This window comes from Mustela erminea, chromosome 3 (genome assembly GCF_009829155.1).
Source record: "Mustela erminea isolate mMusErm1 chromosome 3, mMusErm1.Pri, whole genome shotgun sequence".
NCBI lineage: Eukaryota > Metazoa > Chordata > Mammalia > Carnivora > Mustelidae > Mustela > Mustela erminea.
The window spans coordinates 78,201,508-78,228,369 of NC_045616.1; the positions used below are offsets into that span (position 1 = coordinate 78,201,508).

The 26,862-nt window shown below is 38.6% G+C and overlaps 1 protein-coding gene and 1 long non-coding RNA gene across 3 annotated transcripts in view; both read left to right on the top strand.

Annotated features, from left to right (window-relative positions):
• The first annotated feature begins 271 nt into the window (after positions 1-271).
• Positions 272-26,862, top strand: part of MIER3 (MIER family member 3) — a 33,517-nt gene continuing 6,926 nt past the window's right edge. Inside the window, exons 1-10 of one of the 2 annotated variants that reach the window (XM_032336195.1) lie at positions 272-378; positions 1,827-1,851; positions 4,887-5,032; positions 14,494-14,628; positions 16,234-16,354; positions 17,550-17,635; positions 17,835-17,907; positions 19,402-19,553; positions 21,899-21,980; positions 23,376-23,470. In XM_032336195.1, the coding sequence (XP_032192086.1) occupies positions 370-378; positions 1,827-1,851; positions 4,887-5,032; positions 14,494-14,628; positions 16,234-16,354; positions 17,550-17,635; positions 17,835-17,907; positions 19,402-19,553; positions 21,899-21,980; positions 23,376-23,470 (924 nt within the window). In that variant the 5' untranslated portion in view covers positions 272-369. The remainder of the gene's footprint in view (positions 379-1,826; positions 1,852-4,886; positions 5,033-14,493; positions 14,629-16,233; positions 16,355-17,549; positions 17,636-17,834; positions 17,908-19,401; positions 19,554-21,898; positions 21,981-23,375; positions 23,471-26,862) is intronic. The other variant, XM_032336194.1, reaches the window with a different exon arrangement.
• On the top strand, positions 8,385-11,807 carry LOC116586349. Its single transcript, XR_004283996.1, has 3 exons — positions 8,385-8,763; positions 8,980-9,044; positions 9,272-11,807. It is a non-coding gene; the product is annotated as an uncharacterized LOC116586349 (long non-coding RNA).

Below are 26,862 nucleotides of genomic sequence, written 5' to 3' on the forward strand. Positions count from 1 at the left end.
GCTCTTCGGCCTCGATTGCCTGGACGTGGGTCCGTCCCATGCCCGAGTTTCCATTCGTCCCCCACTTGCCTCCAATTCGGCAGCAACTTTACTCCTAGCCGAAAGGCGAAGGGCGGGTGAGCGCCGGTGCGCATCGGCCGGTCCGCAGGGGGCGCGGGGTGCGGCGTGGGGCTCCCGGCAGGGTGGGCGTGCGAGCGGGCCGGGGGCGTCGCGGGCCGCCCTGCCCTATAAGGGGCCGAGCCGCCTCCGCCGCCGGGCGGGTGCCGGGCGGACCGCGGCGGCGGCGGCGGCGGCGGCGGCTGCGATTGGCTCAGGCGCCCCATCCGGGGACTGGGCTCGGCGCTGCTCGTTCGCCCTAAAGGTACCAATATGGCGGAGGTGAGCAGAGAAACCGGGCAGGAGCTGCCGGGCTACAGCGGGCGCCCAGCGGCGCCCGGCGCCTCCGGAGCCGGTCTGGGAGGCCCGGGCCCTTTCCCGCGGCTCCACGGGGGGCGGCGCGGCGGGACGGGGGCTGCGGGGCGGCAACGGGCCGTGGCGGGGCCGGCCGGGGGGCGGGAGCGGGCGCGGGAGCGGTCTGCCTCCGGGACTAGGCCGCGGCGGCTCCGGCCCCGAGCCGGCTGCGCGACGGGGCCGGACCGGAGGTGGCGACCGGCGGCAGCGAGCCCCGGCCTGGGGACGGCGCCGTGCCGTGCTTCGGGGTAGCTGACGCGGGCCGCCGGAGCCTCCGCGCCGCTTTCTAGGGCCAGGGTGGGTGGAAACCGGCCGAGCTCCCCCCCCACTCCGCGGCCGGATTGCAAGGCGGGGAGCGGGCTGCGCCACTGTCCTGCGGGAGGAGTGCTCTGTGCCCCCGGCCCACTGGGTCCGGGCTGCGGCGCCAAGGAGCTTCTCGCTCCACTTTGCTCCGGGCACCGAGGCAAGCGGGATGTACGGTCGCCGGGCTTCGCGGTAGGCGAGCGGGACTCCTCGCCCCGCAGCCCTGGAGGTGCGGGAACCCCTGGGTGTAAAGGGGGCAATCCAAGACTCTCGACGTTATATCTAGGGGCTCTCGGTAACCCCACTTTCTTCTGGCCTGAAGGAGGGAGGCAGGGCTAGCAAAGCTGCTCCGGCCGTGTCCCCCGGGACTGGTGATCTGGGGGGAGGGGGTGGCGCAGCAGGAGCCCCTTCGGCTGGAGCTCGCTGGGGTGAGGGGCTCGCTGGCGGGCCTAAGGAGAGACTGAACATCCTGGAAGGAACTAGCATCTCTGGGACTGAGGGGCCGCGTCTCCAGTTTCGGGAGAGAGAATGGGGGGTTTGCGCTTTGGTTTGGGGGCGGGTGTCCAGTTTCGAGCTGGCCTACGCACAGGTCCGAGGACAGCCTCGGAATTGGGGCTCTCGGGCCTCAGGGGTAGACTAGGTGATCGGAGGACGATTCCCTTCCAGGAAAGGGTCTTGCTTTGGAAGATGGTGTTTGGGTCCGTGGAGAGCCGAGTGGGATGGGGGACTCCGCGATGCCGGGGAGTGGGGACCGATGCCGTGAGTCGACTGCTCTGGGTTTTGCTTCTCCGCTTTGTAACTTGCTGAGCTGCAAGGAGCGGCTTGGAGTTGCCTCTTAGACTCTGGGCTTCGTCCCGGGTCTGCGAGTTTGCACACTGGGGACTCGGGGAGGAAGGCGAGGCAGCCAAGAGGGGCCCGAAAGGGGCTGGGAGCGATTGGAGCGAAGCTACGTCTTGTACTTTTGGCAGCTGCGGAGGAGCTCTGGGCTCCGCCTCCTCTGCGCCCTGTTGCCGGCGCTGCCTCTTTCCCCCTTGGCTGCGCGATCTAACCGCACGTTTTCTTCTCTCTCCTAGGCTTCTTTTGGAAGTTCGAGCCCAGGTTTGTCCTATTTTCTTACCTCTTGATGGGTCCCAAAGGGTAATGGGGGGGGGGAGTGGCTCAGAGATATATTACTAAAGGTTTTCGCACAAAAAATTGTCCTGCGAGTTTTTTCATTTTTTTTTTAGAGTTTCAGCGTACATTTTGGTAATTGTTGTTTGAGGACGGAGAAGTTACACTTTTCTTTTTTTTTCTTGCATGTTTTAAAAAATAGCTTCTTACAAAGCTGCTAACAGACAAGTGTTCTTTTTAGTAATATATCTTTAGTTATCGCATACCGGTTTTTTTCTCCAAGCCTGAAACAGTTAATCCCGAATTAACTTTCCACTAACTTTTCCAGATTAGTTTAGGTTTTAATTTTTTTTTTTTTTTCAAGAAATCAGCTCTTTAATTTGTTGAAACTTTGGGATTGCTTACATCGCTTAGTAACTAGCCATGACTCCCCATCTCGCCTTATTTTGTCTCCTAAATTTTTTCATAATTGAGAAATGACTATAGATTTATTGAAATTGGAACTTGAGTGTTAGGTAAAGCTACCCACCTTAAAAGAAACAGAATTACAAGTTTGTCACGTGAAAGTGGTGATACAGAATTTTTGAGGTGAGACAACCTTAGATGATCTAGTAGTGTTTAACCTTTTAGAAATGGGAAACATTGTCAGGTTCTGATGAAAGCAAGGGACTGTCTCCTGAACTGTCTATGTAGCATTATTGCATACAGTTTAGGGTTTCTGGCTCCCTTGAATACCATAATGGAGAGGACAGTTTTGTTTCAGTTTCTCACCCCCTTTCCAGCCCTTTTTTGGCCGTCTCTTTTCCCTCTAATAGTCTCCAGGAAAAGTATCTCTGAACTACTCCAAGTCCCTTACTTTACACTTGAGAAGACTTTTAAATAACTCTACTGAGAGTCACCTAGTTAATAGAGCCTATAAAAGCTCCCAAATCTTCCCTTGCAGCATATTGCCTTAGTGAACAGCCCATTTCCTTGTGTATTACTTTGTGTATTTAGTTGACTTTTAAGGTCTCACTTGATTATCCTTCAAGGTATTAGAAAATAATTAGTCACAGAGTAGAAGAAATTTGTGGTTATTTTTTAAATAGCTGTCTACATCTTTACATTTAAAAGATTGTTTTAAAAAGTTTTTCTAATTTTTAGACAAACATTTCTTTGTCATAACTGATTTCAGGAACAGAGTATTTATATACATGATGCCAAACATCTGGATGATAATGGAATTTTTCCATTTTGCATCACTGTCTGTCTGCTTTTAAGAAGTTGCAATCCAAATAAAGAGCAAGAAGACATTGTGGCTTTGGTGTTTAAACAAATTTTTATAACCCGTTTTTAATCACTTAGCCAATTTTCAAGAAAATTTTAGAACTTAGAAGAGGCTCTTGAGGTCATCTAAGCCAACACTATGCATTTCACAAATGAAAAACTGGACTTGGGCCCAGAAAGTTTGAATGACTTGCCTCAGGTCTCAGCAGGCCAGGGACAAAGGCAGGAGTAGATCCTTAGGCCCTTTGATTTCTAGCCCTTAGCTGAATACCTTCCACTTTAAGAGGGAAGAGCACAGTGACCAGTGATATGGGGATTACAAAAGAGGACAGGGTTCTACCTTAAAGAGGTAGAAGAGTTACCATCTGTTTCATCCCTGACACTTTGGGTACCACAGGGGTTTCCAGAAATTCCTCAAAATAGGAAATTGATAATGGTGGATGATCTGCTTTTGAGCTCTTCAGTAACTATTCATTTTTCTCCTTAAAATTAAGTTAAACCGTCTGTATTTCAATGGGTTTGAAAATGAACTGATAATATCTTTCAACATTAAAAAAAAAAAAAAACCACCATAATGTAAGCTTCCTAAATAATTGAGTTCCACAGAAATTGTGTTATTTTTAGGACTAATTAGAGTTCTCCAAACTTAGAAACAAAATCATGGAATTACATCTGTATTTTTTCTCACAGTGAAAAATCTTTGCAGTAGGTCAGTACTTTGGGATGATCTCATACTGTCCTTAAATGTTTGAAATTCAAAATATTAAATAGCTTTATTAAAAACAGACCAAACTTTTTATGTTAGATGTATTTCCTTCCACTTTCCCCTTCCTCTACCCCAAGATTCTGGCACTTCTTTGCTTCCCTACTCCTATGTTAACTGGTCTAATTGAATTAGATACTAGAGAAAACTCTGTTTTTCATAGATTCAGTTTCATTCTCTTGGGATTATGAATTTTACTCATTTCTCAGCTTCATTTTCAGAGTATCCTGTAGACTTCACATTTGCCTTAGAAAAGCATTGCAATTTCATAAACCAGTATGAATTGGCCAGAACAAATTGCATCTTTCAAAAACCTATAGATATGATTTTTCTATATTTCCTTCGCATTATCTTAAAAACTAATTACCTTATTAGTCGTCCAAAGAAAAGCATGCTCTTATAATTTAATGCCTGTGTGGAGAGTTTGAAATACAGTTCTGGACATGAAAAGTGACATACTACTTTTAGAGACCTATTAGCTATATAGTTGCTTTTCAAAAACTTGAATTTTTTCCTATGAACCCGATTTCTATTGTGTTTTGTACCTTTGAGGGTTGTAAGTAGGGTAACATATATATTCTCTTTGCTTGAAGTATTGAGCTTTAGTGTATAACAGTTTCTTATGAAATCTTCCATTAACAAATAGTCTGTCATTTTTCTGTTGCTTTTAGACAAATGCATTAAACTGACAAGTTTGACTTTTAGAACATTTTTTTTAGGACTCCTCTTTAAATCATTTTGCTGCCAATATAGGTTCTGTTCTCATGGACTGGACTTTTATTAACGTGTTTTTAAATTACTCTGCCTTGTTCTTTTGCTGATTTAGATATCTTTTCAGAACTATATGGTCTTTATAACCTGTTAAGTATATAGTAAATGCATTTAATAAAGCTCACATATAAACATTAAAAGGAACTGGCAGAAGAACACAAATTATTTTTTCTTGTAAGTAGTGTTGTGAATATGTAAAGTGATTCAGTTTGTTTCATTCCAGTTGGGTCTTTGTCTTCTGAGGATCATGATTTTGACCCTACTGCTGAGATGTTGGTCCATGACTATGATGATGAAAGAACTCTTGAAGAAGAGGAAATGATGGATGAGGGTAAAAACTTCAGTTCTGAAATTGAAGACTTGGAAAAGGTAAAGGATTTTACTTTCATATTTTAATAAAAAACTTAGAGTAAAGATTTTGATATTGTATTATATATTATTTTATCATCTACCTGAAATAAAAATAGGTTCAGCGTCTTTGTTTTTGATCTTTTATGGACTGTCACTGATTTTCTCATTATTTTGAAGGAAAGCCTAATATGTAAATTTTCATTTAATCTTTAAAAATTATTTATAGCTCTTAATCTAATTTTTAAGTATTTGAAGCACAGTGAAGTAGGTATGTGTGGTCATCTTACAGATGAGAATCTTACATAATGAGATATAGAGAACTGTGGGTCCTAGACTTGTTGCTGAATTATAGTCCAGCCCAGTGCATTAAACCACATTATTCTACTGAGGGTAACACTTGAGTTTAATTAAACACCGCAGTAGATACAGGGAGAAGTCTCTTCCTTTTTTTTTTTTTTAAGATTTTATTTATTTATTTGATAGAGAGAGATCACAAGTAGAGAGACAGGCAGAGAGAGAGATAGAGATAGAGAGAGAGAGAGAGAAGCAGGCTCCCTGCTGAGTAGAGAGCCCGATGCAGGACTCAATCCCAGGACCCTGAGATCATGGCCTGAGCTGAAGGCAGTGGCTTAACCCACTGAGCCACCCAGGCGCCCCAGAAGTCTCTTCCTTTAAATAGCTTGTAATCTGGTAGAATACTGAAAGAATGTTGAAAGAGAAAAAGTTTTATTCTTTTTTTTTTTTTTCACGATTTTTTGAGAGAGAGAGAGAGAGAGACAGTGAGAGAGGGAACACAAGCAGGGGGAATGGGAGGGAGAGGCAGGCTTCCCATTGAGAGGGGTGCCTGATGTGGGGGCTTGGTCATAGGACCCTGTGGGATCATGACCTGAGCTGAGGCTGATGCTTAATGACTGATTAAAAAATAGAGTAGGGGTGCCTGAGCCACTTAGGTGCCCCTACTCTGTTTTTAATTGTAAAATAATAATGTCCCATTTTCCACCCCTCAGTCATCTTTTAAAAAGTTGGCAATAATAAATGTAGTTTGTAACTTCTTAAACCTAAAATCAATAGAGCTGGAAATGAACTGGATTTTATTTTATTTTTTTAAAAGGTTTTATTTATTAATTTGACAGGGATCAGAAGTAGGCAGAGAGGCAGGCAGAGAGAGAGAGAGGAGGAAGCAGGCTCCCCAGGAGCAGAGAGCCCGATGTGGGGCTCCATTCCAGGACCCCGGGATCATGACCTGAGCCGAAGGCAGAGGCTTTAACCCACTGAGCCCCCCAGGTGCCCCGAACTGGATTTTAAACACATATTTATACCAGGACTGTAGAGAGAGGTCTCCATAGGGGTGATTTGAAAAAATGTTGGATTGTAATTATCTATAAATTAATCTTTTTTTTTTTTTTTTAAGATTTTATTTATTTGACAGAGAGAAATCACAAGTAGATGGAGAGGCAGGCAGAGAGAGAGAGAGGGAAGCAGGCTCCCTGCTGAGCAGAGAGCCCGATGCGGGTCTCGATCCCAGGACCCTGAGACCATGACCCGAGCTGAAGGCAGCGGCTTAACCCACTGAGCCACCAGGTGCCCCTGTAAATTAATCTTATTTGCACATTTCTGATCAGCTCAGAATAACAAAAGCTTTCAGGAATAGTATTAAATAATAATAATCCTTTTTTGTTTGTTTGTTTGTTTGTTTTTTAAAGATTTTATTTATTTATTTGACAGATCACAAGTAGGCAGAGAGGCAGGCATAGAAAGTGGGGGAAGGAGGCTCCCTGTCAAGCAGAGAGCCCGATTCGGGATTCGGGATCAGATCCCAGGACCCTGAGATCATGACCTGGGCCGCAGGCAGAGGCTTAACCCGCTGAGCCACCCAGGTGCCCAGTCCTTTGAGTTTTTATACCTCTTTTTCATCACGAAGACAAGATACATTCTTTTCTTTTTTTTCCTGTTTTTTTTTTTTTTTTATATCTTATATATTCTATCAATATCAAAAGAGGTGGATTAATATCACCAATTTTTTTTTTAATTAAAAAAATTTTTTTTTATTTTTTAGTAAACATATAATGTATTATTAGCCCCAGGGGTACAGGGACAAGACACATTTTTATATAATCTCTTCTTCTGTCTTTGTAAGGCAGAGATGAATTCTTATTGCATAACTTCCTTCATGTTCATATACAGGGAAATAGAGGCAGTCTTGAGGATCTAGATCCCAGGCTTGCTCTGGTAGACCTGAAAATTTCTTTTTTTTTTTTTTTTTTTTAAAGATTTTATTTATTTATTTGACAGAGAGAAATCACAAGTAGATGGAGAGGCAGGCAGAGAGAGAGAGAGAGGGAAGCAGGCTCCCTGCCGAGCAGAGAGCCCGATGCGGGACTCGATCCCAGGACCCTGAGATCATGACCTGAGCCGAAAGCAGCGGCTTAACCCACTGAGCCACCCAGGCGCCCCATAGACCTGAAAATTTCTAAACGTGTTCATTCACTTGACAAATTAACCCAAGAAAATTGCTGTTAGATTTAATCATTTAAAAAAAAACAAACCAATTTACAGCTAAACAGATTTGAGAATATAGAGATAAAATGGTTGGGAAATAATTAAGAAAAGCTTAGGGTATTGCTGCTCCTTTCAGGGGTGATGATTAAATGGTATCTTTTGATAAGAAAAGATGTCCAAGAGTCTTGAGCTCTGCCTTGGCTTTATTCAGGCACTTCCTTCCCAGCTCTTATGATGGGTAGCCTAGAATAACTGAGAATTATAATCCAGCTAACATTATCTCTCTGTCGGGGCGCCTGGGTGGCTCAGTGGGTTAAAGCCTCTGCCTTCGGCTCAGGTCATGGTCCCAGGGTCCTGGGATCGAGCCCTGCATTGGGCTCTCTGCTCAGCAGGGAGCCTGCTTCCCTCCGCCCGCCTGCCTCTCTGCCTGCTTGTGATCTCTCGCTCTCTCTGTCAAATAAATAAAATCTTAAAAAAACAAAACAAAACATTATTTCTCTGTCAAATAAATAAAAATCTTAAAGAAATAAACACTGGTAATTAATTTTTTGCTTTGTAGTGGTATCTATCACTGAATTTGATAATTCAGAAAAATTAGGTCTTCATTTCAACTTTTCTGTACTTGGACAGTTTTGCTTCTTGGCATTTTATGACATTTTTGGAAATTTCAGAAAACTATAGGTGATCTTTTTTTTTTTTTTTTTTTTAAGATTTTATTTATTTATTTATTTATTTGACACAGAGAGAGAGAGAGAGAGAGATCACAAGTAGGCAGAGAGGCAGGCAGAGAGAGAGGAGGAAGCAGGCTCCCCGCTGGGCAGAGGGCCCGATGTGGGGCTCGATCCCAGGACCCTGGGATCATGACCTGAGCCAAAGGCAGAGGCTTAACCCACTGAGCCACCTAGGTGCCCCACTACAGGTGATCTTTAAACAGATTCAAGTGAAGACCTAAGAACTTTGTCTCCACTTAGAAGCCTAATCATTCTCTCATGGAACAATGGACAAGAGGACCTATTTCTAAGAGTGACTGCCCACTTCCTCTGAACTATAACTCTTATCTGTGGTAAAGCATAACTATGTAGATGTGGTCTCTATTCTTTGTTGATGTTTAATGAAATGAGAAATTGAGTAAACAGCAGATAAAGTCACAAATACAAAGAGTAAAGATCATTTACGGAAGAAATTTAAAATTATTTCTATATCATTTAAAGTATTCTTGTTAATCTTTTATTATTGGAATACTGATTTAGGTGTTCTTTTTTTTTTTTTTTTTTTTAAAGATTTTATTTATTTATTTGACAGACAGAGATCACAAGTAGGCAGAGGCAGGCAGAGAGAGAGGAGGAAGCAGGCTCCCTGCTGAGCAGAGAGCCCGATGCGGGACTCGATCCCAGGACCCTGGGATCATGACCTGAGCCGAAGGCAGCGGCTTAACCCACTGAGCCACCCAGGCGCCCCTGATTTAGGTGTTCTTACCTGTTCACAGTCTTAGGGGCTTGATGTTAATGTTTGTTTTTAGAAATTACAAGTAGTTTTTTTGTTTTGTTTTGTTTTGTTTTTTTTAAAGATTTTATTTATATATTTGACTGAGAGAGATCACAAGTAGGCAGAGAGGCAGGCAGAGAGAGAGTAAGGGAAGCAGGCTCCCTGCTGAGCAGAGAGCCCGATGCGGGGCTCGATCGCAGGACCCCGGGATCATGACCTGAGCTGAAGGCAGAGGCTTTACCCACTGAGCCACCCAGGCGCCCCTACAAGTAGTTTTTTATATTCGTTGTAAACTTGATAGTTTATAGACTATAAATATGGCTGTATTTTAATGCTTACAGATTTTTGGTACTAAGAGATAAAAACAGTTTTTGTATAGTAGAACTTTGGTATAGAGAATACATTTTGTGACTAGATATATGTTATGAAACATATAAAATAAGGTTTACATTGTGTCTTACTATAGTTTATTCATGTTACTGTTTTATGAAGTTTTAATTTAATAGTCTCCAGCTATAACTTTTAGAGAATTTCTTTACAATAATTTATAGATTTCTCACTTGATATTCATTGTGAAACGAGAAAGTAAAAATCACCTTTTCTTCCACTTACACTTTGGTATAGATCCTTCCTGTTTTGTGGGGTTTTTTTTTATTAAGTTTTTAAAACTACAGGTATACTGTTTTTGCAATGCACATTTTAAGATATTAGACTGGTGTTATATGAAAATTGTTCTACACTTCACTTAGACAATTTCTTTTGATCAATCCAGGAACACCATCAGGTGTATCAGGTAAGTATTAGCATTATTTCCTTGGTTAAGAGTCCTTGTTGATTGTGAAATCTACCACAGATGTAGAAATAATATAGATGGGGCAGGGAGGAACAGTACTATGGGAGATGTGTACATTGGTAGTGGGATGCATCCTGATTTCTGGTATGTGAGGTTATGCATCATAGGATCAAGGAAATTATGATACTTTTTTGTACAGTTGAAGAAATGTAGGTGAGAGGAGTTAGGTGATTTGCCTACAGTAACGGTTAGCAGTTAGTCCTCTGCCTCTAGATTTTATATTCTTCCTGATACAAAACCTTTGAGTTAGAAAATACTTCATTTATAAGGATGACTAGGCTCAAATACACCTTTTAAAGTTTAGGGTCAATGAAATGCCTGAGAAAAAGGAGAAAAATCTTCTACCTGGGATAAGGTGCTGGATCAAACTTCTAAGCTGTTAGATCTAGCCACACAGATCTCAGAGATGGAGATTTACTCATTCCATTTTTTTAAAAAAAACTTTTGTACTTCAGAGGGTTAAGTCCTTTATTAATTGGTCTAATAGAAAAGAAACCTCATTTGTGAAGTGTTACAGAGATTGGATTTACCTTTCCGAGTTTTGCTACACAAGTTTTAGTACAAGTAATTTCTATAATTTAGCATCCGCTCCCTTTAGGTAACTAGTGTCATTCCTTGAATGTGTTGGTGAAGTTCCACTAAGATTGTCACCGTCTTCCTCAATACATGATCATACTTTTGTCTTTATAGAGAAAGTAGGGTTTTCATGAGTCACTACCTGGAATCTCCTGTGTACCCCACACATACAAATTTAACTTTTAAACTCATTCTTTCTTCTCCCCCTCTGTCCCAAGAGTATATGCCACATCCTAGGCTAACTCGTAATTCCATCCCTCCCGCCCTGAGCCTGTTCTTCCCACTTATTCTTTTATTTCAGTATAGAAAATCCTACTCATATGTTTCCTAAATTGGGGAGAAATTTTTTTTAACCCTGTGTTACCTTTAGTGATTCTTGTTTTATAGTGTGTATACTTTCTCCCTCCATTCAGTCCATTCAGAGTACCTTCTCCCCTCCATCAATTCAGCTTTGTTTCTCCCAGCAGGCTGTAGGGTCACCAATAATTCCTGCTTGACAGGTACAGAGAATTCCTGTCTCTCTTTATTTTCACTTGATTTTTCTTTGATATTTGGCCTAAGTGACTGTCTCTGGTATCCACACTTGCTTCTTCCTTAGCTTATGTAATTCTGCTTTCTCTTAGTTCTCCTCTCTGGTATCTCCATCTTTTGTATTTATGGGCCATTCTTTCTTTGCCCGCATTTTAACTGATGGCATTTCCCAGAGTTCTAGCTTTTGTCTTCTCACTCTATATGCCTTTTCTGGGTGACCTCATTCAAGCCCATTGCGTCACCTTTGCCTTGAATTATTATTTACCACCCCATTGTCCACCTTCAAGTTTGTCTGATGTTTCTGTCTCATAACAGTACTATAGGTATTTAGCCTTCGCGGGTCAGAAACCGGCAATCCATTTAGACTCCTCTGTCACTTTGATTCATTTTATCAAGTAGGTAAAGAAATAAATTATTTTCTCTTAATTTCACTCAGATAATTCCCTTCCTTAATTGGGGCTCTCATTATTTTCAAAATGTATATTGTACTTAAAATTTTCCAGACATAGCCCATCATCTTCTAGGGTGATATATCTGGAAGTTCTTCTGATACTCCCTTCTCTTTTCTGTCTGTCCTCTCACCTTTGGCTTTAGGTATCATCTAGATGCTAACAAATGCCAGATTTATATCTCTAGCCCATCCTGATCCTGTGAACACTAGGCTGCTGGCCAACTTAACTCTTCTACTTAGATGTTTCTTAGTCCTCTCCAACTTAACTTTTGTCTTCTGCAGAACTCTTGTTTCCTTCAGAAACCCTTCCTTCAGTCCTTTGTTTTTGTTTTTTTTTTTCAAAGGTTTTATTATTTGACAGAGAAAGAGAGAGAGAGAGAGCACAAGCAGGGGGAGCAGCAGGCAGAGGGAGAAGGAGAAGGGCTCCCCTCTGAGCAGGAAGCCCAATGTGGGACTCAGTCCCAGGACTCTGGGATCATGATCTGAGCTGAAGGCTCGTTTAACTTACTGGCCCAACCAGGCACCCCTTCTTCAGTCCTTTCTATCTCAATAAAAGTTACCACTTTTACTCAAATAGAGTTGCTTAAATAGAAATCTGGAGAGGCATTGTTTTCACTCCCACATCCAGGAGCTCATTTGATTCCATCTTAGAATATATATCATCTATTTACTTTTCTCCATGTTTATATCCTACCTTAATCCATCATGGAACCCTTAGGTGGTCTCCCTGCTTTTCTCTTCTCTTTCCATCTCCTCAACCTTTTCTTTATGTAACTCCCCAACATTTAAGAAAAAATAAAGTCATGACACTCCCCCTTCATCCCCCCCCACTTTTTTTTTTTTTTTTTAGTTTTCATTCACTTCCCATTGCCCTGGGAGTAAAGGGCACTCTCTACCTTCCCTTTGACCTTGTGAAAGTATACATTATTCTGTATTTCAGGACCCTGCTTATTTCCTTTGGATTCATCATAATTGACAGTTTTGTATTTGGGTATTGTCATTATCCCCCGCCACCCTCTTCCCCTACCACCCTGGTCGCCCAGACTGTGCATTGTAGAAGGGCAAGACCTCTTTTTCATACCAGCACTTGGTACAACGGCTTACTGGCACCCAGTAACTGCTCAGTCGGTGTTTCTTATGACACACCAGAAGACCCTAGTACATAGCTCTCATCTGTCGAATGATGCTTAGCTTGGTCTTTGCCCCCTATGTGGCACCTCCCTAATCTCATGTATGCCATTATTCCTGCAGTTTAGTTCTTCCCTTCTCTTATCTATCAATGTATGTACCATTTTTGGAATTGATTATTGCAGTCACCACATTGTATTGTCATTGTTAACTTACCGGTTTCTTCCATCAAGACTGAACTCATTGAGAGCAGGGATTTTCTATAAATCTCTGTATCTACAGCTAGCAACCTCTGCATAGTACCTAGAACCCAGTAAATGCTGTGTTGATGGAAAGGTGGACTATTAGTGTATGATGCATGAAAATTGACATAGAAACTATGAGGTTTTGAAGAACTACTACAGACAGGTGCAACACAACGCAGTCTCCTCTTAGAACTGATACGAGCCAAAGGGAATAGGCTGCATGGAATCTGCAAGGAGCAGGGTCAGAGAGACTGAATCTGGTTCTGGGCACATTTGAGGGGTTCTGTTCTTTGGTTTGAGAGAAGAATAATTGATGAGGTTTCCCCATGGCATGGATGACCTTCCAACTCCATTTCTGCTGACTCCATGCTACTAAAACAGCTTTTTAACTGATTTCAATCCCAAGCTGAAAGGATTTCATGAGTGACAGGATTGGTACGGTCACTGGAAAGGCATAGGTCTCCTACTGCAAATTTACAAAGTCAAATTCTGTTATAAACCTTATTCTAAGTTCATTTAGCATGAATCTGTTTGAATCAGGCACAGTGAAAAATACTAGTTCTAGACCTGTAAAGGTGAAAGTCAGATTCTTGGGTACCTCCCCGAGCCTGGCAGGCAGTATGTTTCTAGAAATCACAAGTGGCTCATTTCAACTCACTTTGTGATCTGCTGAGGACATGTTTTACATACTCCGCTTTAGCATTTTCATGCTTTTGCTTCATGACTTTGACATTTTGCCTTAAAGGGAAAACTAAACCTATAGGCAAGCTTAATGAATTTCTTAATAGATGAGCATAAACATTTCTTAAAATGTTGAGCAGATTAATCTAATCTATAGATTTTTTTTTGTATTTATGTATTTGAATAATTATGAATAGTTGTAAACACTTTAGTAGTTGAATTAAGATATTTTTGAAAAGGTGATACACCACTTATTTTCAGATGGATTAGTTGGGGGGAAAAGTATACCAAAATGTGGCATAGCATAGGTATTCATAACACAGGAAGCACTGCAGCCAAAGTATTTACTTTTATCAAAGCATTGCTGCAAGTAAGTGAACTGGCACTGGGATTTGAACCCAGAACTAAACCTCCGTTTTGTCACCTCTAAGATGGTGGTAATGATACTAACTTCATTAGGTGTTTATAAGAGAGAAACTTAAAACAGTTATACAGAGTACAGATAAAGTGTTAGTAATATAAAAGGATAATTTTGAATAGTAATGTATAAGTATTATTAGTATTAGTGATTGCTTAGCAGTGATTGCCCTTCAGCTATCATCTAAGTAACATGAAGAATAAAACAAGTGATCAGTTGTTAAGTCCAAGGAAACAAGCTGAATATTACATGAAGTTATTGATTGATTAATTGTGACTTCTTTCAAGGTAAATCTTCATACTAATGTGAATGTTTTTAAAAAAAGATCACTAAAGCAAATATTTGAGGAATTTTTTTAAAGAGTAAAACGCTGCTGGAAATAAAAATGAAGATATTAATCATTAGGGTTTTTGTTAATATATTAATAATACTCTTAAGTGTTTGAGCCTGTTTTCTAGCAATAGTACAAAAAGAACAACTAAAATTTGGCTTTGATATGATACTGCTGTTTTTTTGAAAATGTGTTTTATGAACATTAGTGGCATCACAGTTTATCTGTGCTTCTGTATTGTGACATCTGCTGAGCTTATGTTTGTGTCCTGGCTTGAATAGGAAGGAAACATGCCTCTAGAAGATTTACTGGCGTTCTATGGCTATGAACCTACAATTCCAGCAGTGGCAAATTCCAGTGCAAATAGCTCCCCAAGTGAACTTGCTGATGAACTACCAGACATGACACTAGACAAAGTGAGTACAGGCGTTTAGTGAGTTGGGGGAAATTGGAGGGGGAGACAAACTCTGAGAGATTGTGGACTCTGATAAACAAACTGAGGGTCTTAGGGGTGGTGGGGTGTGGGTGAGCCTGGTGGTGGGTATTAAGGAGGGCATGTATTGCATAGAGCACTGGGTGTGGTGCATAAACAATGAATTTTTAGAACACTGAAAAAAAATAAGATAAAAATAAAATTTTTAAAAAAGAAGAAAAATTCCAGATCCATTACCATTGGGTGTTTTTATTAGTTTCCTTTTAACTGAAAGCATTTTATATTTCTGAAATGTAAATTTCTTATTGACCCATTGCTCTTTATCCTTATTGTGACTGATTTAAATATTGTTTGGCTTTGATTACACTGCTTTAAAAGTGTTAATGGCTTCTTAATACTTTGTATGTTTGAGTGTTCGCCCATAAAGTTTATCTTTCCTATGTTGACGTATTGTATCTAAACTTAGATTTTGCCTGTTTTTGATCTTCTGAACTCTTGAATCTATTGATTAATAAATCCCCTCCAGAAGCCTTCAAACCAAGCTGGCTTAGATGTGGCATGGTTGGAGAGAAGTTCTGTTTTCTTGGGCTCTGTGAGTGGCAGCAGCCACAGCAGCCAAGGTCTTGGTGATATATCTGTAACATTGTTGGTTGCAGGGAAGGCATAGTCCCTGCTGAGGAAAGTTCATACAGCCACGGTCTCTGCTAACTTTCTATGGTCTCTGGAAAGCTTTCCTTGCCTTTCAGATCTCAGACAGGGAGAGGAATCCACATCTTGGAACCTCTTCCTGTGAGTTTTGTTGTTCCCCTTTTTCAGTCAGATGTGGTATTAATGTACCACATCTTAATGACTGTAGTCACCCAGGAAATATTGAGTGCCTACTATGTACCAGAACACAGATGACTATATCCTTAGATAAAAGTTAATTCAAACCTGTTTCTTTTAAAATTATATCACTAGTCAGAGTTTTTCATTGGTTAGATTTTTTTTTTTAATTATTGGAGAATAAGAGTTTGGAGAATTTTTTGGTTTTGTTTATTTATATTGGTAGAAAGTGAGTTTAATTTTTACTCACATAGAAATAAGATGATTTTTGGGGTGCCTGGGTGGCTCAGTCATTAAGTGTCTGCCTTTGGCGCAGGTCATGATCCCGGAGTCCTGGGATCGAGCCCTGCATCAGGCTTCCTGCCATTCCTCTCTTGTTGTGTCTCTCTCTATCAATAAATAACATCTTTTAAAAAAAAAAAGATTATTTTTGTTGTAAATTTACTAAAAATTAGCCTGCAGGTTCAGATAAGCTTTCTGCTCCTCTGTGAGTTAGGCAGACTTAATCTGTTAATAAATATTATACATAGTTAAGTACCAAGTGTTATTAAGTTTTTATATACATGAAGTAAATTATAGGAGCATTTCATACTTACTTTTCTCAAAACTAAGGGGCTTTCAACAAGTTTTTAATTGTATCATAATACATAGTGTTTATAAATAATATGAAGTTGATGAAGTATTACTCTTTTTTTAAATGAAAAAAATTTTTTTATGAGATGTAGTAATTTCTAACTCCAGCACTGCATTCTTATTCTTATAGGAGGAAATAGCAAAAGACCTATTGTCAGGTGATGATGAGGAAACTCAGTCTTCTGCCGATGACCTGACACCATCTGTGACTTCCCATGAAACTTCCGATTTCTTCCCTAGGCCTTTACGATGTAAGAAACTCAGTTGTTACTGATTAATAGTAGCACCGATGCTCTGGCTCAAGTATGTTTTATGGCATTCACTAGTTTGTCAGACATAAAACAAAACAACAAAAGAGTTCGTCAAAATATTCTAAGTGTTTTACTTAATGGAAATATAATTCTGTTACAATCCAAATACGATTGTAACTTTTTATTGGGGTAAAGTTGAACTAACATGTTTTATTTATTTATTTATTGATTGATTTATTGATTTTTTAAAGATTTTATTTATTTATTTGACAGAGAGAAATCACAAGTAGGCAGAGAGGCAGGCAGAGAGAGAGAGAGGAAAGCAGGCTCCCTGCTGAGCAGAGAGCTCGATGCGGGACTCGATCCCAGGACCCTGAGATCATGACCTGAGCCGAAGGCAGCGGCTTAACCCACTGAGCCACCCAGGCGCCCTAACATGTTGTTTTAAAACTTAAAACATTTAGTTAGTTTTGCAAAGCTATTTTCTTTCCCAATATTCATCTGTTGCTATGGTAACCAATCTTAGTTCTTCAACCATGAAATTTTATGGACATTTCTTGACTTGTTTTAGAAGGCCCTTTACTCTCCTGGTTTTGAAAACCATCAGATGCTCAATAAGTATTTTTTGTCTTTTTAGTGATTTAATTCTTTTTTCTTCTTTTTAGTTCTTGGTGTTACCCCTTAATGTATATCAGTAATATTTAAAACGACTTTGAAGTGAAATAATTTCTTACCTATAGTCTTGCTTATTTTTTTAGGTATTTTGATCATAGAAGAACTATTCACTTAACAAATAAATGCAAATACACATACAGGTGTATGTGCGTAAAAACAGTTTTGATGGACTTAATATGCACCTCTTTGTTTGTGTCCCATTCTGGGTTAGCATAAAAGAACTCTACTGCTTTCTGTTTTTTTAAAAGGTGAACATAGTGGTTTTCCTTTGCCTTTGGAAACTCTTTGATAGTAGACCAAAAAAATCTTAAGGATACTATACACTTTCTTAGTATTTTCAGTGTCTTGTTTTGACTAGTGTTAAAATGTAAATAGTAAAATAAGTTGAATATATTTGTGCTGATCTCATTCATTCAACAGATTTTTTATAAAATACCATGTGCCAGGGACATGTGCTGCAAAAACAAGCAGTAAAACCCTTTTAAAAATTTGATTTTTTTTTTTTTTTTTTTTTTTTTAGCAAATACTACATGTGATGGAGATAAGGAATCAGAAGTTGAAGATGTTGAAACAGACAGCGGTAACTCACCTGAAGATTTGAGGAAAGTAAGTTGAGTTACCATCATAATAACTTAGTGGATAGTTTGGACTAAAGTAGCTTTTAAAAACATTTCTGAAGTAACTTAAGATAATTTTGCTGTTGTGAGATGAAAGTTCTTTCAACTTGTAGTAACTCATTAATGAGTTGGAACTGGTTTTTCAGTGTATTTTTATAAGTTGTTTTTACTTCTGAATTTTCTTGTAGGAAATAATGATTGGTTTACAGTATCAGGCAGAGATTCCCCCTTACCTTGGAGAGTATGATGGTGATGAGAAAGGTAAGATTCTTGGTTTTGATTTTGATACTATTTGGTAGGCCAAACTATCCCTTCATATGTTTGTTTATTTGTTTATATATCAACCTAGGGAGTATACATCATTTTTGGGGGAAGATTTTATTTATTTATTAGAGAAAGAGAGAATGTGCAAGTAGGGGGAACTGCAGAGGGAGAGGGAGAAGCAGACTCCCCACTGAGACAGGAGGCCATTGTGGGGCTCAATCCCAGAATCATGACCGGAGCCAAAGGCAGATGCTTAACCAACTGAGCAACCGAGGTGCCCTCAGCCTTGGCAGTGTAAAGATAGATTTGGAGTCAGTGAAAGTTTAGGCCTGACTCAGGAATAATATATCAAAATTAACAGATTTAGAGAACCACTTCTGTCTTTATACAGTGCTTCTTAGCCCTATGGGTATGCTAAGGCACCAGGTAAAGTCATGGAATGCCTCTGCAGGTACATCTGTTTGACCTACATCCCATTCTAGTAGAAGTGGGTAGAATCTCATAACCTGAGATAATGAGCACATTAGAGATAAAATGCTCTTGCAAAGAAAACTCTTGATGAATAAAGACTCTAGAAGAAATTCTTCTGTACGAGCCCTGAAAGCGAAGGTGATAGAACAATTCTGTTTCTTTTTTTGTACACCCCTACTTAAGTGTAATTGGTTTTTCTTCACATTTTTGGTAGATCCCAGTTATAAATGGTTCTGAAAATACGGCAGAAAATAAAAATACAGATACATTTCCCTAGCTGAACTTGGGAAGCCTGGAGATTTGACCGTACACATTTGACTTTCCCTAAGGAGTCAGTTTGTCCCTGTGACATCATGGGGCCAGAGCAGCACAGCGACACAACTCTTCCTTAGTTTTTCTTTTTCCCTTTGCTCTGTTAGGTTATCCTCCATTTAAAGGAAGGGAAGATGGGCTACCCTAAGGTTGTTAGCATTGGCAGCTTCAGCAACAATATTTTTCTAAATTGCTCTCAAAATGCTGTTGTCTCAGGGAAGCAAAAACAGTAGTTGATCTTGAGATGGCCCAGCTTTTCCATCCCCCCGCCCAAATGACACACACACCCTTGAAGTCAAGAACATGCTCAGCCACTATCTATAAAGGCATAGAGTTCAAGAAAAACTCTAGTGAAGCTATTACAGAATTTATACAGGTTATTTTTTCCCCCTCATTAGAATATAAAACACCCTTCTGAGTTTTACATTAGATTTCACTAGGCATAGAATGCCTTCTCATTGGATAGTGAATCCTATCAGCGAGAAAGCTACTTGCTCTAAGCATTGAAACACTCAGCCCTCAATAAAGTTAAAAAAGTTTTTTTTATACCTTTACCAATTAAAGAGTCATCTTGTGAGACAATCAAATTGCTGCCTCAAAGTTAGTTGTGTGTAGTGTGTAGCCTATCAAAGAAGAGGAAGGACAATTAATATACATCTAGGAGTATGTTTACTATTTTTAATGTGTTAATGGAATTTTCTTTGTTAGTGTATGAAAATGAAGACCAGTTACTTTGGCGTCCTGGTGTGGTTTTGGAGAGCAAAGTTAAGGAGTATCTTGTTGAGACCTCATTAAGAACTGGAAATGAAAAAATAATGGATAGGATATCTGCAGGAACGCACACAAGGGACAATGAACAGGTATACTTCCACTTCTGTTGAAACAGCAGCTAATTAATCTCTCTTGGTTTTCTTTTCTTTTTCTTTCTTTCTTTCTTTTTTTTTTTTTTAAAGAAGGGGGACAGGGGTAGAGGTCAGAGAATTTTAAGCAGGCTCCTTGCCCAGCCCGGAGCGGATGCGGGGCTCGATCTTTATAAGCCTAAGATGACCTGAGCTGAAATCAGGAGTCAAATGCTTGACCGACTATGCCACCTTCTTGACTTTCTTATATATGATTCAAGTATTTCTTACATGTGAACTGGATATCTCTTTCGCTATAGATTTTTAAAATTTGGAAAACGCTGGTTAAGGAAAAGTCCCATGACCTAGTGATAACCACTCCATACTGTTTCACATTTTTTCTTCTGGTCCTTTCTTCTGTGTGTATGTGCATATCTTAATTTGAATCACTTATTTTCCTTGCCTTTGAGAATTCTTTAGTATCTCTTCCTGATGACTGTATATTCTTCGATCCTGTAGCTATAATACAACTTATTTAAACATTCCCTATGGTTGGACCTTAGATTTTATAATAAAGGTATTTTGTAGATTATTCTTGAATTCTGTTCAGGAAGTGTTGAAAAGTATTACCTATTAAGATTGTATAAATATGCTCTAGGAGCATTTTTTAGGCACTGTGTACCTATAGTTGCAGGATACTCTTGATTATATGTGGAATGGGACTGGGAGTATTGCCTAGTAAGGGTCTTTTTTTTTTTTTTTTGAATGCCCCTGGTATTGCCATCTGACATTATTTTGCCCCTCTTGTATACTTTTCACTCTGTATCTTTAGCCTCAATAATCCTAACTGAAATGAATATCCAGAGAGAGTTGGACTCAGACTTGAATTTCCAAGTAACATACAGAAGTCGTTGTAGCTGAATTTCGGAGTAGCTTTGCAGCTGTCAAAAAGAAACCCCCCCAGGTTTTTGTATTGATAGTCTATTAAACTATAATTTAATTTTGGAAGAATTAATACCTTTAAAACACTAAACCTTCCAGTTCAAGAACATGGTCCGACTCTCCATTAATTTTACCTTTTTTTAATCACTCAAATGTTTGTGTTTGGGTATCATGTAGATCTAATTAAGTTAATTTGACAATATCTTAAATATTTATGTGTATTTAATACTTTTGTTAATAGGAACTCTATTATAATTATATATTGTTAATATAGAGAAATAATCAATTTTTTCAGAATGTATTTTCTCTCAAGTAAAATTAATTTTCAGTTTTTACCCTGGGGATAAAAATATATGTTTATAAAAAATAAAAAATTATAAAAAAAATTTTTTCAGTTTTATCAGGCTTTCTAGTCTTAAAGTCATTATTGAATTATATATTGGTTCCTTCCTTAACCATTTATTAGATCTCTTATTCCTGTTAACTGTCTTACTGCATTAGCCATAATGCTCCTCTCAGAGACTTTTGGTAGTGATAGTGATTTGAGGTCTTCTTTTGATGGAAATTCATATATCTAAGGTTTTTACATTAAGAATAATAACCAGTTCTTGGTTTGATGGAAGCTGTCTTTATTATACTAAGGTAGTAACCATCTACTTAAAATGGTTTTTGTCTTTTATAAAATTAGAAATGGATACTGATTTATCAGATGCTTTTTTAGCACCTGGATTGTTTTTTAATGATTATGTTCTGAATATTAACCTATTGATAGATTTACTGATATTGAGCCCTCTTTGCCTTTCTTGGAAATTACTTGGGAAGGTGGATTATTATTTAACTTTCATTTAAGTTCTGTCTGCTGCTATTTCGTATATTTGTAATTCCAAACAGATTTAATGAGAAATTCTAATTTTAAGAAAAATGACACCCTTCATAGTAGACCATGAGACCATTATAAACCCCAGTACTCAAGTACCCATACTTCTCTTCTAGGACTGCTCCTGTTCCCTCTTATTAACGCTCTAAAAGGCAGGAAGTAGGTGATGTCAAGAAATAAGACCATAATTCTAATTTTTCCGAACTAGAAAAGAATCATCTAACATAGGGAAATTGCCCAGCTCAGATGGCCTGGCAATTAAAAATAAATAAATAAAAAATGATACTGGCAGGTGACTTCTGAGAGGTAGAGTGAAAATGAACAAACTTTTGGGATACGAGAGTCCATCACCAGGATAGTTAAGTAGACTAAATGTTTGGGCAAAGATATCCCTAAATGTCTTGCATTTAGATAGCATTTCAGACAGTATTTGTTAGGACTTTTACTAGTCTCCCCCCTTTTTTTTGTGTCTATTTGTTTTAATGCTCTTAAGTGTGAATTTCTGGTAGTTTTTATTGGATAGGTTTTTTTTTTCTTTCTCTTGTAGGCATTATATGAACTTCTCAAATGTAACCATAATATAAAGGAAGCAATTGAAAGGTACTGCTGCAATGGAAAGGCATCTCAAGGTAAGGCACTTGGGATCAAGAGAGAGAAGTGATAGGTGATGCTCATTTGGGGATTAGAATAAGCAAAGTATTGTAAAGGATGGAGCAGTCCTATAATACTTTTGTAAGATCTCTGTTCATCTTCATAGCCAATAATTTTTTCCTTTTCTTGCCCTCTATTTTTAGACGTACGAGAGATTGTTCAAATACAAATTAGTTACCCCCTGTCACCTCCACTTTCTTGAAGAAATAGTTACAGAACAAAGCAGACCCCAGAGATGACAGTATACCCAAAGTAATTAAAAAGAATGATTTTATGATTTCATTGAAAAGAAAAGTTGTTTTTTTTTAAACCAAACAGGAAATGAAAAGGAGATTAAAGATTTAAAAAAGTATTATAATATATTCCATAGAATTTATTATGAAGAAGGTATTTTTAGTAATCATGTAATAAAATTTTTATAGTACTTAGGCTTTGTTTTGTGTGTGTCAGGGAAAAAGATTACCTTTAATTTCAGTAGTTTTGTCACTATATAAATAATTGCATGCACCATAGCTTTCATTAAGTAGATACAGAGTGAAATAATACTCAGTAATATTATATAAATGATTTGGAAGAATAGAAAAGCTGAAAACAGTACATTTAAACTTGTAGGTTGAGATAGTCTGTAGAAATGTTTTCTTGTAGAAGTTGGTTTTTTGATAAAATTATTTTTAAGCTTTCCTAATCTCAAAAACTAAATACTGGTTTTTTTCTTTAGTTGAAACTATGTTTTATCTTTATGATGGACTGCTCTTAGGGAGGACCTGGTCCCCAGTGTCTTCAAGTGAAGAACTTCAAATTTCCTCTGCCCCAAACAGATTTGAGGTCACTCATATTAGCATCTTCTGAGCAGTTGAATGGGATTTAGTCTTTGAGAGCATGGGCTGTTTCATATTCCCATTGGGTTTCCAGAGTGAAGCACTCTGCAAACTGACTTTAAATAAATATGTATTGGTTACTTATGGTCTTTAATTAAAAGCACTATCGTTTTGATATAATACCCAAAATAAGGCGCTTTTTTTCCCAATAAAGGCGATAACTTTTTTTAATTTGAAAAAATGCTCATTGTTTAAAAAAATTAAAAAAACAGTATAAATGATAGAAAAACATTATATTCTTATCCTCCCATGTAGAGAAAAAGAACCCATTGTTTATATTTTGGTGTTGTTGATTTTTAAATAAGATTTGTATTGTGCATACTTTTGGTAATCCTGATATCTTCTGCATACAGAACTGTGTGTATGTGTACATGTGTGAGAGAGAGGGATAGTTAGTTAATGGCATTTTATAGGGGAAATGTACTGAAAGTGTAAATTAGCAATTCATGTAAAAGAGCTCTGAAGCCATTAAAGTTTCTCTCTAAATCTCTTTAGAAGGAATGACCGCATGGACGGAAGAAGAATGCCGGAGCTTTGAACATGCACTCATGCTTTTTGGAAAAGATTTTCATCTTATACAGAAGAATAAGGTAAGTTAGGCAAATTAGTATAGATCGGTTAGTATAGACAATGAATAAAAGCCTGTAAGTTTTAAGTCACTTGGGTTTGTTAATGCTTTCCTGTCATTAGCATTTCTTATGTTGCTCTACACATGACTGGGATTGGCTTTCACGTGGGGTGGTTGAAAGAGGACTCACCTATCTTTTGACATACATAGTTGTTACACTCTACTCACGGAGAATGGATTGACTATATTTTCTACGGAGTCTAACTCTTCTGTTTGCCTTGACTTTGATTTCTTTCTAAGCTCTTAAGAAGTTTGTGGCCTCAAAAATGTTTCTCTTTAGCAGCCAGAACCGTAGTTGCTGAAAGAAGAATCATTGGTTAACTAAAACCAACTATAAATATTTTAATAACATCAAATGCTGGCAAGGATGTGGAGCAACAGGAACTCTCTATTCATTGCTGATAGGAATGCAAAATAGTATGGCCCCTTTCAAAGAGACAGTTTAGCGGTTTCTTACAAAGCTAACCATATTCTTACCATAAGATGTAGCAGTTACACTCATTAGTATTTACACAAAAGAGTTGAAAACTTATATCCACACAAAATGTTAATAGCACATTTAATCATAATGGTCAGAACTTGGAGACAAGTAAGATGTCCTTTGAGGTGGATGGATAAATACATTGTGACACATCCAGACAATGGCATATTATTCAATTCTAAAAGGAATGAGCTATCAAGACACAAAAAAACCTTGGGGGAACCTTTAAATGCATATTATTAAGTCAAAGAAGCCAATCTGTAAAGGCTATATTACAGTATGATTTCAACTATATGACATTCTGGAAAAGGCAAAACTGGGGAGACAGAAATCAGTGGTTACAAGATTTATCATAGAGGGAGTGATGAATAGACACAGTATAGAGGATTTTTAGGATAGTGGAACTATTTTGTATGATACTCTAATTGTGGATATATGTCACTATATATTTGTCAGTAACTATATAATGTTTAGTACCTGAGTGAACCCTAATGTAAATGATGGACTTCGGGTAATAAAGATGTGCTGGTGTAGAGTCATTGTAACATGTACCACTGTGGTGGGAAATTGATAGTGGAGGCAGCTCTGTGTGTTTGGGAGTAGAAGATGGTTATGGTAACTCTGTACTTTCTGCTCATGTCAGCTGTGAACCTAAAACTGCTCTAAAAAATAAAGTCAATTTTTTTAAAAGTGTGTGTGCACGTGTATATCCCAGTAGTCTGGAATAATTAACTTTCATTAAAGTATGGTTTATTTGTTATTATCACTCTACATCATAAAGGAACGTAAGATTTGAAGTGGGTGGGTAGGTCAATATTTTATTCCTTTTTCTTTTCATTATAATAGACTTTATTTTTTAGAGCAGTTTTTGGTTTATAGAAAAATTGATCAGACGGGCGCCTGGGTGGCTCAGTGGGTTAAGCTGCTGCCTTCGGCTCAGGTCATGATCTCAGGGTCCTGGGATCGAGTCCCGCATCGGGCTCTCTGCTCAGCAGGGAGCCTGCTTCCTCCTCTCTCTCTCTCTCTCTCTCTCTGCCTGCCTCTCTGCCTACGTGTGATCTCTCTCTGTCAAATAAAAAAAAAAAAAAAATCTTAAAAAAAAAAAAAAAGAAAAATTGATCAGAAAGTACACAGAATTCCCATATGTCCTTTTATCCCCACAAACATAGCTTCCACTATTATTAATATCTTACATTAGTGTGATACATTTGTTACAATTAGCGAACCAATATTGGTACATTATTATTAACTGAAGTCCATGGTTTACATACTGATTCACTTTTTGTGTTATATGGTTCTGATAGGTATGTAATGACTTGTGCCATTACATATACATTGATATCCATCCACCATTATGGTATCATACAGAATGGTTTCACTGTCCTAAAATCCCTTGTACTATAACCAATTCCAATCTATTCCTCTCTTCCTTCCTCCACTCCTACCCCAGCATCTGGCTTTTTACTCTCTCTATACTTTTGCCATTTCAGAGTGTCATATGGTTGGAATCATATAGTATGTAGCCTTTTCAGATTGGCTTCTTTGATTTAGTAGTATGCATTTAAGGGTTTCTTTATGTCTTGTCATGACTTGATAGTGCATTTCTTTTTATCACATTTCTTTTTATTCCATTGTCTGGATATACCAGTTTATCCATTCACCTTGAGGCGCATTATGGTCCCATTCAAGTTTTGATAGTTATATGCTGCTATAAACATCTGGTGTGAAGGTTTTTGCATGTTACTTGAGTTTTCAACTCCTTCAGCTAAATGCTAGTAAGTGGGATTGCTGGATTCCATGGTAAGATTATGTTTGGTTAGAAACATAGAAAATCTTTAAAATGTCTGCTAAAATGGCTTTACCATTTTGTATTCCCACCAGCACTGAGAGTTCCTCTTGCTCCACATCCTTCCAGCATTTGATGTTGTCAGGGTTTTAGATATTGGCCATTATAATAGGTGTGTAATGTGTCTTGTTTTCATTTGCATTTCTCTGATGACATAAGATGTGGAGTATCTTTTCATTTGCTTATCTGCCATCTGTGTCTCTTCTTTGTGAGGTGTCCATTAAGGCCTTTAGCCCACTTTTTTAATTGAGTGGTTTGTTGCCTTATTGTAAAGTTTTAAGTGCTCTTTTTTGATATTTTGGATAATAGTCCTTTTTTTTTTTTAAAGATTTTATTTATTTATTTGACACACAGAGAGGATCATAAGTAGGCAGAGAGGCAGGCAGAGAGAGGAGGAAGCAGGCTCCTGCCAAGCAGAGAGCCCGATGTGGAGCTCGATCCCAGGACCCTGAGATCATGACCTGAGCCGAAGGCCGAGGCTTTAACCCACTGAGCCACCCAGGTGCCCCTGGATAATAGTCCTTTATCACATATGTGTTTTGCAATTATTTTTCCCTGTATATGGCTGTCTTTTCATTCTCCTAACAGTGTCTTTTGCAAAGTAGAAGGTTTTAATTTTAGTGAATTTCAACTAATCAGATTTTCTTTTGTAGATCATGCTTTTAGTATTACATCTAAAAAGTCATTGTTATCCCGAAGGTCATCTAGCTTTTATGTTATCTTCTAGGAGCTTTATAGTTTAGTGTTTCACATTTATGTCTGTATTCCATTTTTAGTTTATTTTTGTGAAAATTGTTAAGATCTGTGTCTAGTTTCTTTCTTATCTTTCTTTCTTTCATGTTGTTTTGTTTTGTTTTTACATGTGGATGTCCAGTTGTTCTAACACCATTTGCTTAGAAGACTATCCTTCATTGCATCACCTTTACTCTTTGTTAAAGTTAGTTGACTGCATTTCTTTGGGTCTGTTTCTGGGCTCTCCATTCTCTTTGTGTTAATTTGTATTCCCCCTCCCCCTCCCCAGTAGCAC